This window comes from Lampris incognitus, chromosome 21, assembly GCF_029633865.1.
Source record: "Lampris incognitus isolate fLamInc1 chromosome 21, fLamInc1.hap2, whole genome shotgun sequence".
In the NCBI taxonomy this organism is placed as follows: domain Eukaryota; kingdom Metazoa; phylum Chordata; class Actinopteri; order Lampriformes; family Lampridae; genus Lampris; species Lampris incognitus.
In genome coordinates this window covers 25,780,178-25,794,629 of record NC_079231.1, presented here as the reverse complement: position 1 = coordinate 25,794,629, position 14,452 = coordinate 25,780,178, and the positions used below count along the sequence as shown (strand labels likewise).

The 14,452-nt window shown below is 42.9% G+C and overlaps 1 protein-coding gene across 1 annotated transcript in view; it reads left to right on the top strand.

Moving 5' to 3' along the window:
• The window catches only part of ptgfrnb (prostaglandin F2 receptor inhibitor b), a gene marked incomplete at its 5' end in the record, with an annotated part of 205,345 nt that overhangs the window by 70,692 nt on the left and 120,201 nt on the right, over positions 1-14,452 (top strand). Inside the window, one exon of the mRNA XM_056301121.1 lies at positions 2,354-2,752. Within this exon, the coding sequence (XP_056157096.1) occupies positions 2,354-2,752 (399 nt within the window). The remainder of the gene's footprint in view (positions 1-2,353; positions 2,753-14,452) is intronic.

Below are 14,452 nucleotides of genomic sequence, written 5' to 3'. Positions count from 1 at the left end.
GTTACAGAAGCTCACATTAGTTACAGAAGTTCACGTTAGTTATAGAAGCTCACATTGGTTACAGAAGCTCACGTTAGTTATAGAAGTTCACGTTAGTTATAGAAGCTCACATTAGTTACAGAAGTTCACGTTAGTTATAGAAGCTCACATTAGTTATAGAAGTTCACGTTAGTTATAGAAGCTCACGTTAGTTATAGAAGCTCACATTAGTTATAGAAGTTCACGTTAGTTATAGAAGCTCACGTTAGTTACAGAAGTTCACGTTAGTTATAGAAGCTCACGTTAGTTATAGAAGCTCACATTAGTTATAGAAACTCACGTTAGTTACAGAAACTCACGTTAGTTATAGAAACTCATGTTAGTTACAGAAACTCACGTTAGTTACAGAAACTCACGTTAGTTATAGAAACTCATGTTAGTTATAGAAACTCACGTTAGTTATAGAAACTCACGTTAGTTATAGAAACTCACGTTAGTTATAGAAACTCATGTTAGTTACAGAAACTCACGTTAGTTATAGAAGCTCACATTAGTTATAGAAGTTCGCGTTAGTTATAGAAACTCACGTTAGTTATAGAAGCTCACGTTAGTTACAGAAGTTCACGTTAGTTATAGAAGCTCACATTGGTTACAGAAGCTCACATTAGTTATAGAAGTTCACGTTAGTTATAGAAACTCACGTTAGTTATAGAAGTTCACGTTAGTTATAGAAACTCATGTTAGTTATAGAAGCTCACGTTAGTTATAGAAGCTCACGTTAGTTATAGAAGCTCACATTAGTTATAGAAGTTCACGTTAGTTATAGAAGCTCACGTTAGTTATAGAAGCTCGCGTTAGTTATAGAAGCTCACATTAGTTATAGAAGTTCACGTTAGTTATAGAAACTCATGTTAGTTATAGAAGCTCACGTTAGGTATAGAAGCTCACGTTAGTTATAGAAGCTCACATTAGTTATAGAAGTTCACGTTAGTTATAGAAACTCACGTTAGCTATAGAAGCTCACATTAGTTATAGAAACTCACGTTAGTTATAGAAGCTCACATTAGTTATAGAAACTCACGTTAGTTATAGAAACTCACGTTGTAGAAACTCAAGTCAGTTATACAAACACGTTAGTTATAGAAACTCACGTTGTAGAAAGTCAAGTAGGGCTTGGTTAACTGAGTGAGGGCGACAGTCTTGGGTTGACAGTACTTACATGAAAGAACTTCTCCCAGATAAAGAATCACTTCAGCAAGGTTTTTAATTTCCCTTTTGATCAATATACATCATGCTCTGCTGAAAAACAAAACAAAACTGTAAAACAGATTTTTGAATTGTCAGTTTTCCTATAACTTTGACATTTACAGATTTTTTTAAGACATTTTTAATAGATTATGAACGTAGTCCTTTCTAAGTGGAATTCCTTCAGGCTCATTTCCTGCTTTTTCACATCACTTTGTTATTAAGCTTAGCTTTATGTGACTTTTGATCACCCCCTCATTCTACTCCTGGCAGGTGGCATTAGCTACCCATCAGTGTCCCTACAGGAGGACAGTTTTATATTACACTGTTTTGCAGATCATGTCTTAAAATTCACTGATTTTACTAAACAATTCTAGACAGGCCAGGTTTAGGAATGGGGGGGTGGGGTGGGGGGGCTTATGTGATGTGATGTGATTTTTTTTTCTATTCTTCATGGTTTGTGGTGGGTGAGCTGGAAGCATTTGTTAATTGATCATCTGTTTGTTTATTCACCATTTATTTCTCTTGTCATTTCATTCTAGACCTTTTGTGCTGTTTAGATCAGGTTCCTCATAAACGTTGCCTGTTTTTCTACATAAACAGAAACAAATCTAGTGTTCATCTCGACTGCTAGTAAGGTCAGCAAGTTTAATGTGATTGCAGCTTGCTTCAAAACCATAGTCCACATTTGTCCTTTCTGCAAAGCAAATTAAGCGCATCCAACATTTTCTGATAATTGTGTCTTGTCTATCCATCCAAACCGCTTACCCTGCTCTCAGGGTCGCGGGGATGCTGGAGCCAACCCCAGCAGTCATTGGGCGGCTGGCAGGGAGACACCTTGGACAGGCCACCAGAATTGTGTCTTGTGAATTTTCAAAATCCCCTCTATGTAACCAAAGCTGTATTTAATAAAATGACAAATAATCTAGCAAAACTTAAGAAAAACAAAAACAAAAAACGCTGCTATACTATACCCCAGGGCACTGACAACACGTTGCAGAGAGTAGTTTTTGAATAGCAGCCTATGCTGAGTAATTTTGGCAGCGACCATTTTAGGCGTTCATCCCAAACTTTGTAAAAAACCTTCAATAAGTGATTTGATCGACCTACTCTCTCCTCCTCCCCCTAGGCCAGTCCTTCAGCGTCACAGCATCCTCCTCTTCTTCACTTTTCTCCCCGGGTGAGACCATGACCCTCCTCTGCTTGGTCGACGCTGACAATCTGCCTTCTCTCGCTCTGGAGGTGGCCTGGTTCTCTGATAGCCATGACATCATTGGGACAGATCGCAACGGGGTGGTGATTTCCAACGCGTCCTCAAACAGCGGAGGAAGACAGAGAGGGGAGGTGGGCCTGGCACGAACAGGGGCCGGGGAGTTCACATTGACGGTGAGAGGAGTTGGCGGGGAGGATGGTGGTGTGTACACCTGCCGTGTGCGAGCTTTCATTGAAAGAGGAGGTGAAGGAGGAAGATGGTATATGGCAGCTGAGAAGATATCCAACCCTGTGACCATCAAGGTGTCGCAGATCAGTAAGTAACGCAACAACTACTCATTTTGTAGTGTGTCGTTGTGCTTGAACTGTTTGTTATCCCTGTAAAACGTTGTCGGGAGTGTTTCAAGCCAAACTGAGATATCCCACTTTTAAAGATGTGATGCCCACTCTGGCAATACATTAAGTCAATAAAGTGTTAGATAGTTTACAACTATCCAAAAGTTATTTATTGAATAAAGTGTTTAAAACTTTATTCAATAAAGCTTGTGCTAGATAATTATAATAATTCAATTTCAAGTATTTTTTTGTTTTTGCTCAAAATTACATATACATTGTTTGATAAAATAATCAATGCTTGTTGGCCATTTTGAATTGGGTAAACCGTTGAAACTAGGGAACTTCCGGTTTGGGAAGATGGCAGCTTGGGCTCGTGCTTGTGGCGGCCTCACCCAGTGCTGACTAAGCAGTGTTTTTGTCCACGTCTATATCTGAGCTGCTGTCATCGTATGAACAACTTTTGTGATTGTCGACTTTGTTTGCTGGCTGGAAGAGCTTGTGTAGGATGGGCTGGGAGAGCGGGGCAGGCTAAGCCAGCTGCTAGCCCATGCAGACCTGCAGTTCCGACAGTCCTCCTGGCTGGTGTTCACCCTCTTGGACAGTGAATTTTTGAATTGTGTTGCACATTTACTGAATGGATTGTGTTGTTGACTGTTTGTGCTTTGTTTTTTTTGTTGCTTTGTTCTCTCTGGTTTTGTATTGTAACGGTCACGACTAGGGGCTTGGTAGCCCTCAGCTAGCGGATCGGACCCTTTAATCGACTGGTTAACATTGTCGCCCGCAGTGTGAGAGCCCCAGGTTCGCGTCCTGGCTGTGTCGATTCACGGGGACGCGAATCCCGAAGGAAGGGGGCAATGTAACGATCACGACTAGGGGCTCGGTAGCCCTTGGCTAGCGGGTCGGACCCTTTAGTAGACCCTTTATAGACATTGTCGCCTGTGGTGCGGGAGATCCGGGTTCGCATCCCGGCTGTGACGGTCCGGCAGAGCTGCCCCCCGAGATTCGCTACAGTATGTTTTTGATGGTGTCGTTTTTGGGAGGTTTTGGATGTGTGTGTGTGTGTGTGTGTGTGTTTTCTATTTCCTTTGTGTTGCACTGCTGTGGGCTGGGAGAAATGACATTTCATCTCTTTTGTGTACGCAAGTACATGAATGAGATGACAATAAATTGTTCCTGTTTGCTAAAAGAAATGTGTCACTGCAGAAAACTTGAACTGACAAAAGACACTTCTGTAGGAGTTTCTCTAGAAATGTCAGTACTTCATCATACATGTAGACGTGAAGAACAGAGACTTTTGATAAATAAGACTGTTGCTGAGCATTTTCCCTGAAATCGCACCTGAAAGTCCCTCTGACTGCGAAGGCTACAGCCTTACTAATCCGGGGGAGATGAAAATGGCGTTTGCATGGCAAAAACGCATAGAATATTTTTGTCCACACTTGTGTTTTCTGATCATTTATGAAAAGTTCCCCATCCACATTGAAATACTTAAATGGTAAAATGCTGAAGTCTTCTATGGTTGTTTGCATGTGACGTCACGAATACAGATGGAGGACAGGAAGTGATTTTCTACATAGGAAGAACTATCACAAACTTTCGAAATGCCTATGTTTGGCGTCATTAATTGAGAAACCACAAGGAGTTTATATTGAGTACCAAAGGTGTGTGGGGTGGGGGGGGGGGGACAAGCAAATGACCGAAAACGGCGGAAAAATGGCCTGCGAACCGTCATCTGCGGTCGGGAGGAGCGGAGTCGGATAACGCGCATGTGTGCAGTGACCACTTCATCAAAAAAAATCACTCTTCATAACATAAGTGTGGTGTATTGATAAATGTTCTATCATTCACTGTGGATACGGAACTACTTATTGTTTACATGTTGTTGACCGGATGTAACCCCGCCCAGAAAGGATATAAATATTAGGTGCAAAAGCGCCAAAACGCACAATTGCGCTCTCCAATGCCTTGACAGTCAGGTGGCCATGTACAGGCAAGAGATATGAATAAAAGCTCCTTTACATAAAGTCATCTCCGGGTACTTTGTCCATAAGAACGCAACACTGGCGACGAGGGGAATTCGTTTTTCCACGAAAACTTTTTCTTCTGAGACGGAGGAAAAGGTGTGAGAGAAGAGAGAGCTACCCGGAGCAACTAGCAGCGTCAGTCACGACATGGCTGTGTTTAGCAGTGAGTCGGGTTTGTGCTTCAACGAGGCTAACGGAAGCTTCAGCACGTACGAGGATCGTTCTGCACAGTTTATCGAAGCCAACGGGATTGAGGAGGGGAAGCAACGGGCTGTGTTCCTATCCATGGTGGGTGCAAAGACTTTCGCTTTACTGACTGACTTGGTAGCGCCAAAGAAGCCATCGGAAACGCCATTAGCTGATATTTTTAAAGCATTGAGGGACTTTTATGTGCCAAAGAAGAATGTCCTGAGCAAACGCTATAGCTTCCGTGCCCGCAAGCAACAAAGTGGTGAGTCTCTAGCCGAGTATGTTGCCGCGCTAAAAGGGTTAGCAGCCTCTTGCGCATTTGGCGCGACGCTAGAAGAACAAGTGAGAGATCAGCTAGTATATGGTATCAGTAGTAAAGAGCTGAGAACTAAGCTGTTGAGTGCTGCTTATGGACAAGAGCTAAACTGGGCTAAAGTGATGGACACGGTGAACAATTTTGAGTGCACATCCACGAGTCTTAGAGCGTTCCAGCAAGCTCCGCTGAGAACAGACATTTAGGGCACAAAATAGACAAGGAAGGGTTACACCCCATAGAAGAGAAGGTAACAGCCATAGCAAATGCTCCCACCCCAAAGAATGTCACAGAACTGAGAGCATTCTTAGCCCTACTGACATATTATGGGAAGCTTATGGACAACTTATCCACTATCATAAAGCCTATGACTGAGTTGTTACAGAAAGACAAGCCATGGGTATGGTCTACTAAGTGCCAGGAAGCCTTTGAGAAGGCCAAGAGCCAGTTAACATCAGACACAGTGCTGACTCACTTTGACCCCCAGCTACAACTATTACTAGCGTGTGATGCAAGTGCCTATGGGTTAGGCGCAGTGATAGCACATAGAATGGCAGATGGTAGTGAACGTCCAATCGCATATGCCTCACACACGCTTAGCAAGACTGAGATCAACTACTCTCAAATTGAGAAAGAAGCACTAGGCATAATTTTTGGGATACAAAAATTTAGGGACTACTTATATGGAAGGAAATTCATATTAGTGACGGATCATAAGCCTTTAGTAAAGATTCTAGGGCCAACAACAGGGGTGCCAGCGTTAGCCGCTTCCCGCCTGCAGAGATGGGCATTACTCCTCTCTGCCTATCAGTATGACATAGTCTAGTTCTCCCATTACAGCGAGAAGCACCAACGAGTAACCCAGAGTACAGAGTGTCTTGGTTAGAAGCAATGCCAGTCTCAGCCAAAGATATTAAAATCCAAACAGATAAAGACAGGGTGCTCACAAAAGTTAGGCATTTTATACAGACAGGATGGCTTAAACATGTAGCAGATGAAGAATTAAAGCCATACTGGAGCAGACGTGATGAGCTCACAGTGGAAGCCGACTGTGTGTTATGGGGTTTATGGGAAATCATACCCATGACACTGAGACCTACACTCTTGAAAGAGTTGCATGCAGAGCATTTGGGCATTGTGAAGACAAAAGCAGTAGCCAGAAGCCATTTTTGGTGGCCACGCTTAGATCAGGAAATAGAAAATATGGTAAACAATTGTATTTTATGCCAAGCAAACAGACACCTGCCCACCAAAGCGCCCGTACACCCATGGAAATGGCCAGAGCAGCCATGGGAACGAATCCACGTCGATTTTGCAGAAAAAGGGAAACAGCAGTTTCTTTTGGTCAGTGATGCATACTCGCGCTGGCCAGAGGTCAAGCTTATGACCAGGACTACAGCTACAGCCCTAGTAGATGCAATGAGGGGCCTCTTTGCAGCGTGGGGGCTCCCCCAAGTGGTCGTTTCAGATAATGGCCCACAGCTAGTGTCAAGGGAGTTTGAAACCTTCTTAGAACAAAATGGTGTCAAACACATCAATTCCACTCCTTACAATCCAGCTTCCAATGGACAGGCAGAAAGGTTGGTCCAGACTTTTAAACAGTCTTTAGAGAAGCAGAAGGACTATGGGTATCCAGTGCAATGGGGCATTGATAGTTTTTTTGTTTAGTTATAGGAACACTCCATCAACAACCACAGGGAAAACCCCAGCTGAGCTCTTTCTGAAAAGACAGGTTCGAACCAGGTTGTCGCTGATAAAGCCAAAATTCTGAGCACAGATGCAAGAGAAACACACAAAGGTTACAGGCAGTCCTAGAATCCTCCAGCCCAATCAGAAGGTGAAGGTTAGGGATTTTCGGGGAGGGGATGGGAAGAAATGGAAACCAGGGGTGATAGAGCGAGCTCTAGGGCCAGTGACTTACTTAGTCAAGGTAGAGGGGCAAACCCTCAAGAATCACATTGACCAGTTGATCACAGATAAGACCACAGACAACACAGGAGACCCAGAATTTGACATTGCAGAACATGTGTTTGTCAGGGCTCCAGAAACAGAGGTGGTACCCAGTGGTGAACTGGAAAGAGATGAAGCATCTGCCGCTACGGAAGCACCACGCACCAGACCACAGTGAAACAGGCGAGCACCTGATAGGTTAACTTTATAATCTGCTTAGGAGAAACATTGGTTGTAAACAACTGTTCATTGAGTGTTGACTGTAATAGGAAAAAGAATGTCACTGCTGTGGGTGGAAAACGGGTTTTATTTTTTTTGTTGTTGTTCAGATGAAAATATGAGCGGTTTAAAGTTTCTGGGGAGGAATGTGGTGTATTGATAAATGTACTATCATTCACTATGGATACGGAACTACTTATTGTTTACATGTTGTTGACCGGATGTAACCCCGCCCAGAAAGGATATAAATATTAGGTGCAAAAGCACCAAAACCCAGAACTGCGCTCTCCAATGCCTTGACAGTCAGGTGGACATGTACAGCCGAGAGACATGAATAAAAGCTCCTTTACATAAAGTCCTCTCCGGGTACTTTGTCCATAAGAACACAACAATAAGGACCATGTCCAACATGTCTTACTTCCTGTTTACACCTTCCTCTCATGGTATCGTCTAGACTAGCACAGTTCAGGCTAAACCAAAAACAATCACTCTTCATAACATAAGGACCATGTCCAACATGTCTAACTTCCTGTTTACACCTTCCTCTCATGGTATCGTCTAGACCAGCTCTATCTCGTCCATTCTGCTTTTCACTTCCTGCCCGCCATCTGAATCTCACGCAGAATCACGTGACTGCAAACAAGCGATTGGTGCAACTTTGAGCTGGCAGCTTGCCGCTGGTCCCATGGCAGCTTCTTGCTGGTCACATGACAGTCGTACATCAGCATTTTCCAAAAGTTCCGTGTTCTATGTTCGGGAACGCCGGGTTAGTGTGGATAGAAGCCACACACAGAGAAAAAGATGTGTGTGTCATTTATATGCAGGGCTGCCAAGTTTCAACAAAAGTTAAGAGTGAGACTCTGGCGAGGGGACTTTTGCCAGCGACCTTTCGCCGGCAAAAAAAACGTGGCCTTTTTTAAGGTGGATTTAGAGGAATATCTGAACTTAAATGAACATTAGGATTAGACTGTTGTGATGTTGTAATGTGATGTTGGCCTCCTCTTCATGCTCTCTCTCTTTATAAGAAATACTGTCAATTGCTAGAAAGAACAGAGTCCAAGCCTACATTAGAATTAGACTGTCGGATGTCATTATTCAGTCTTATTCTGTCATTTGTATTCAGGGAGCTCCTCTCAACCCAATTATTTGTGCAACTTAAAAACCAGTTTCCTGCTATTTTATATAGTGTTCATTATTGACCAGCACAAGTAGAAATGAAAACAATTGTAACAAGAAGAATTTAGACAAATAAAATACATTTATTTATAAAATGTCAATGAATACAGAGCCAGAACAATAATATAAAAAAATAAAATAAAGTGCATTTCTTTGTTTGTTCAGAGCACAAGCCTCAAACTATGAATTCAAGCAGTTCCTTGAACTCTTGGGCACCCCTCCAGAAAATCATGAGGTTTTACCCTCAGTGCAAAAAATGTTAACTTCCTTACAAGTGCTATAAACATATTACACATGAATATTTTTTTTCACTTTCAATGCATTAAATCTTTTGACCAACTTCAATGCTGATCATAACTATTAAATTTACATGTATTTCTTAAGTAATTTTAACCCTTTAATGCCTTTTTGGGAACATAAAACCACAATTATTTAATGAGAAAAAACATGAAATATGACATATTTTCCATATACAAATTGCAAACTGGAATTTTTGGGGGGGTGGGTGGCAACCCTGGTTAAACCCACCAAATGACGTAATAGTCATTTCAACAAACATTGACATTCCTTATCTCAAATGTTCTAACAGGCACAGACACTGAGCTAAACTTCTGCTCTGGAAAGTTAAAAGTTTAGAATTTTAGATTTAGACTATGTGGCAAAATAAATCACATCCTGGTTTTTATAAAAAAAAAATCATCACCTCATGTCAAGAACTATTAGATCAATTTCATTCAATAACACATTCAGAGATTTATCCGTGAACCAAGTATAATAGAAACCAAAAACAGGACATTCACCAAAAAGGAAAGCTATTGTTCTTCTGCAGATTTCTGACAAGTGACTGTTGGAATATTTTGCTTTTTAACTGCGAGATATCACAGCAGCCTGTGTAACGTTACTCCTGCTCGGCCTGAGGGACTATAACGCATTTTATTCTATAAAACTAACGTATTTACTATTTCGTATGATCAAAATGAAACGGTTGCCTACCGTTTTCTTTCTTCTTATTCCTCTTCTTCTTCTTCTTCTTCTTCTTCAGTGGGATCTTCTTCTTGTGGAGCTCTTTTATTTTATTTTATTTTATTTCGTGGTGTTGACGCTATGACCCGCCCTACTCTGCCTCTGATTGGTTGATACTCGTGGTTGCCTTTCATTGATTGGGTTGGTTAGATTTAGGCATGAGGACTGATGATTGGTTAAGGTTAGGGTAAGAATATCTGGGTCAGCCAATCAGAGGCAGAATAGGGCGGGCTCACCCCGGAAAGCCAGTGATGGACCCGAACTACGGCAGGCGGCAAGCAGCATCATAGCAAGTTGTGGAAATACTATATAGAAGTGAAGGGAAAACGTTTATGAGCGTGTGAAATAGCAAGTTTGGCGTGTGAGCATGTGAAGAGGCATACTTGCGTGACTCTCACTCCCAAAGGGTGAGACTTGGCAGCCCTGTTTATATGTATTGTTCATGTGTTTTGTTCATGTGTATTATTTATGTGTATTGTTCATGTGTATTGTTCATGTGTATTGTTTTTGTGTATTAGGCTGGACCCGCTCTAAGCCCTCAGATAAGCAACGATTTTGACTGTTTCTCTGAAGGTTGTTCTTTCATTTATTTTCTTCCTTCATAACCCAAAGCAGTGGATTTTGTGTGTTGTGTGTGTGTGTGTGTGTGTGTGTGTGTGTGTGTGTGTGTGTGTGTTTGTGTGTGTGTGTGGTGACATGATCCCTTACATTCACACTAAACACATCACTAAACTCCAGCAACTGCCTTGATTCATTTAGTCTACTGACTGTCAGAGTTTAGTGACTGTGGCACATTAGCTGACATTTTTTATGGTTTTAGTCAGTTTGTTTTCTGTCGCCCTTTTACTTGTGTAGCCCTTGGTTCTGCAGGCCGGCTCCCTAGCCCTGTATTTGTGCCTCCTCCCTGGCTCCCTCTGCATTGTGTTATTTGATTGGTGTGGTTGGAGTCAGGAGACAACGGACAGGAGTCGGCGTTCTTTGGTCCGAGCAGTGCAGAATTTATTTTCTCTTGGCTGTCTTTCTTCACCTTTAACATATCAAAAACGCTGTGCCTAATTTAAAACTTATTTTTAAATTAACAGTAGGCCTGGTGCCACACAGAACGAGCAGCTAGCTAGCATTTACGGGTTAGCTCTCAGTAGTTCGCTAGCCACATGGGCATCAAACGTCATAAAACAAAACCATTTTCACAAACTAACAACCTAAAACATAAAACAATATCTCTGGCACACATGTTTACATATAAAACTGCATGGATGACCATTTAAACATAGGGTTGAAGATGGATTTAACAGAGTACCCCGTTTCAACATCTTACCTTTAACATATCAAAAATGGCCACCACGACCAACGACAGCAGCCCAAACAGCTGTTCAACCAGGCATAGCAACAAACTGAGCGCCCCCCAGTGGCTTCTCCCAGATTACCTTGTAAATTGAGCCAGGAATGAGACGTCTCAAAAATAAAACATTACAGCATTAATGATGTGTCACCTTCACCATCTTACACTTGCACCCTTCCAAAACGTTTTGATTTCCAAACTAAGTCTCAAAGGTGTATAAGTAAACTTTGGGGTACTGATCAGACCAGACTTAAGACAACCATCATCAGGTGAAACAAGGCATTGTTTCCCCAGCCCACAGCAATGTAACACAAAGACAAAAACACATACGCAAACTACAAGAACACACATCCAAACTACAAAAAAAAATGACAAAAACTACAAAACATATATCCAATATATAAAATACAACTACTACTACTACTAATTAATGATAATAATAATAATGATGATAATAATAATTTCTCTGTCCAACAGAGCAAACACCAGGATGACTGCCGGAACCGCCGGTCTGCATGGGCTAGCAGTTAGCTTAGCCTGCTCCACTTCCGCGTCCTGTCAGACCGCCCTCGGTATTTCCTCTTCGGGCGCAGCTCCGGCAGGGCCGTGGTCCCTGGGCCCACCGGACGCATCAGACCAAGCTCTCGTAGCCAATCCAATGCCAGCAGTCCCAGCCAGACACACCTCCCCGCACTCCACACGACGACACCAAAAACACAGTCAACGCTAGGCGAGGCCGCCGCCAGACCGCCCTCGGTGTTACTGGAACCATGTGCCATTGCGTGCCAAAAGTAAACAGTTTTTCCCTCCAGATAATCATTACAAATGATGTCTGTGAATGTTCTCATTCATCGAGGTCATGGTTATCCAAAGGAGTTGAATCAAGTGATTTCAAATGATCTGACTGATCGGCACACCTTGTAAAGAGGAGAGGGATGTTAGGGAAATAAATTGATTGGATGGAAAAAAAAACAGTACTCTTGGCACCCATGGTACATGGTTGCCTATATTTGGATCAGACCAAAATAAAGATAATGCAGAGTAACTGGCAGTAGCTGAGACCACTGAGTTAGTTACTTGGCACTAATGTGTTAAGGTTCATCTGAACTGGAGAGCTGCGTTTCTTCTCGTTGGTTGACTGGCTTCAGGGTGGACGCTGCTTCTGCATTCCTTTTAATGGGCTGAGCTGAAAACAGGCTCCTGACTCACTGACCCAGAATGCCATGTCCTTGTATTTCAGCCTGATCAGGAAGTGCTGTCAACCCAAATGGTGCAAACCCATCAAGATAAGTGGGTCATTCATTGCCATCCCTTTGAATTTAAAGTCTGAAGTAATTTCTTGCGGTATGGCACAGTGTCATCAGATAATTTCATATGATGACCTGTTAAATATGAAAGCTGCAACTTTTTGTTGTGTTTTATACCTGGTGTGCTCAGCCTTGATGTGACCACTACTACACCATTAATATTTTACATAGCTGAGTGGATTTGTCACTTGACATTTGACCTACTTCCTACAGTACAGTGGTGGGTGGAGTTAATCCACCTGGTGATGCTGCCACTCAGTGTTTTCTGACAACAGGATTAGTTGGATGTTTTTTGCATAAGGCAAACTGTTTGATAAACAAATAAAAGAGGAGGTGCTAGTGCAGCGAACAGGATGCATGCCCACATCCGGCTTCCCACCCGCAGACACAGCCAATTGTGTCTGTAGGGATGCCCGATCAAGCCAGAGGCAACACGGGGATTCAAACCGGCGATCCCTGTGTTGGTAGACAACAGAATAGACCGCCACGCCACCTGGACACCCCAGAAAAACACGTTGTTGAGTGAAAACACGTTGTTGAGTGACAGCGCTAGCATGTACTGAAGGCTCAGCCCTTTTCAGGTTGTTAATGCTACTTGTTGGAGGAAATTCTAAATGTGTCGTTTTTCTTTTTCTTTTTTTGACTTCCTAACCAACCTGTACTCTGAACTGAATGTGTTTAAATGATTTGAACCAAAAAGAATTACCATAGCGACCCGAAAATAAGACAACCCTGGTTATTTCAGATCACACCTTCTGCATAAGATATAGTCCACCTGTGTGCACTTTCCTCCACTCTTGTACGTCACCCTGTGTTCCTCCCTCTTCTTGAAATATGTATTCACCACAGCCATTTCCATCCTTTTCACAAAATCCACCACCATCTGTCCTTCCACATTTCTCTCCTTGACACCATACCTTCCCATCACCTCCTCATCACCTCTGTTCCTTTCAACATGTCCATTGAAGTCCGCTCCAATCACCACTCTCTCCTCCTTGGGTACCCTCTCCACCACGTCGTCCAACTCACTCCAGAATTCTTCTTTTTCATCCATCTCACACCCAACTAGCGGGGCATATGCGCTGATAACATTCATCAATACACCTTCGATTTCCAGCTTCATACTCATCACTCTTTCTGACACTCTCTTCACCTCCAGCACGCTCTTGACATACTCTTCCTCCAGAATGACCCCTACCCCATTTCTCCTCCCATTCACACCATGGTAGAAGAGTTTGAACCCTCCTTCGATGCTCCTGGCCTTACTCCCCTTCCACCTTGTCTCTTGCACACACCGTGTGCCTACCTTTCTTCTCTCCATCATATCAGCCAGCTCTCTCCCTTTACCAGTCATAGTGCCAACATTCATAATTCTGACTATCACCTCCACACTCGTACCCTTCCTCCTCTCCAGCTTCCCCTGGACATGCCTTCCCCCTCTCCTTCTCCCTTGCCCAACAGTAGCATAGTTTCCACCGGCACCCTGCTGGTTAACAGAACCGGTGGCGGTCGTTGGTAACCCGGGCCTCGACCGGTCTGGTATGGAAATCTTATTTATGATCCGCATATCTGATTTGGCAAAGATTTTACGCCTGATACCCTTCCTGACGCAACCCTCCCCATTTATCCAGGCTTGAGACCAGCACTGCAAATGCACTGGCTTTATTTTATCATTGCCATTTCCTGCACCGGGATCTGAATACCTCATTTCATTCCCTTTCATGTAGAACATGCTCTGGAATGAAAATATGACAATATAGGTATTATTATCCTTATCCTTCCGGAAGTCACTTTGGAGCCTTTTGTAGGTGTTGCAGCCCTGATATCCATGAAGGAAGGTTACCAGTTCCCAGTCAATGAAACACTGGCATTATTTGGGCTATTTCATACTTCAAATGAAGTGCTGTCTGGAACAGCAGATAATATTGGAAAACTTCTTTCAATATTTGGTTTGGGGGTGGTCCGCTGCCCTGAACAGACTTTCCAAAGCCAAGGCTCACTTTCCCTAATGTTTGCCCAGATGTACTAAAGTGGGAAAATGGGCACGGCTTCGAGAGGTCGGCAAATTCAGTCCGTTTGGTCACACAGCTGCTTCCACCATCATCTTGACTGCTCTCTGCTCACCATAAACAACTTC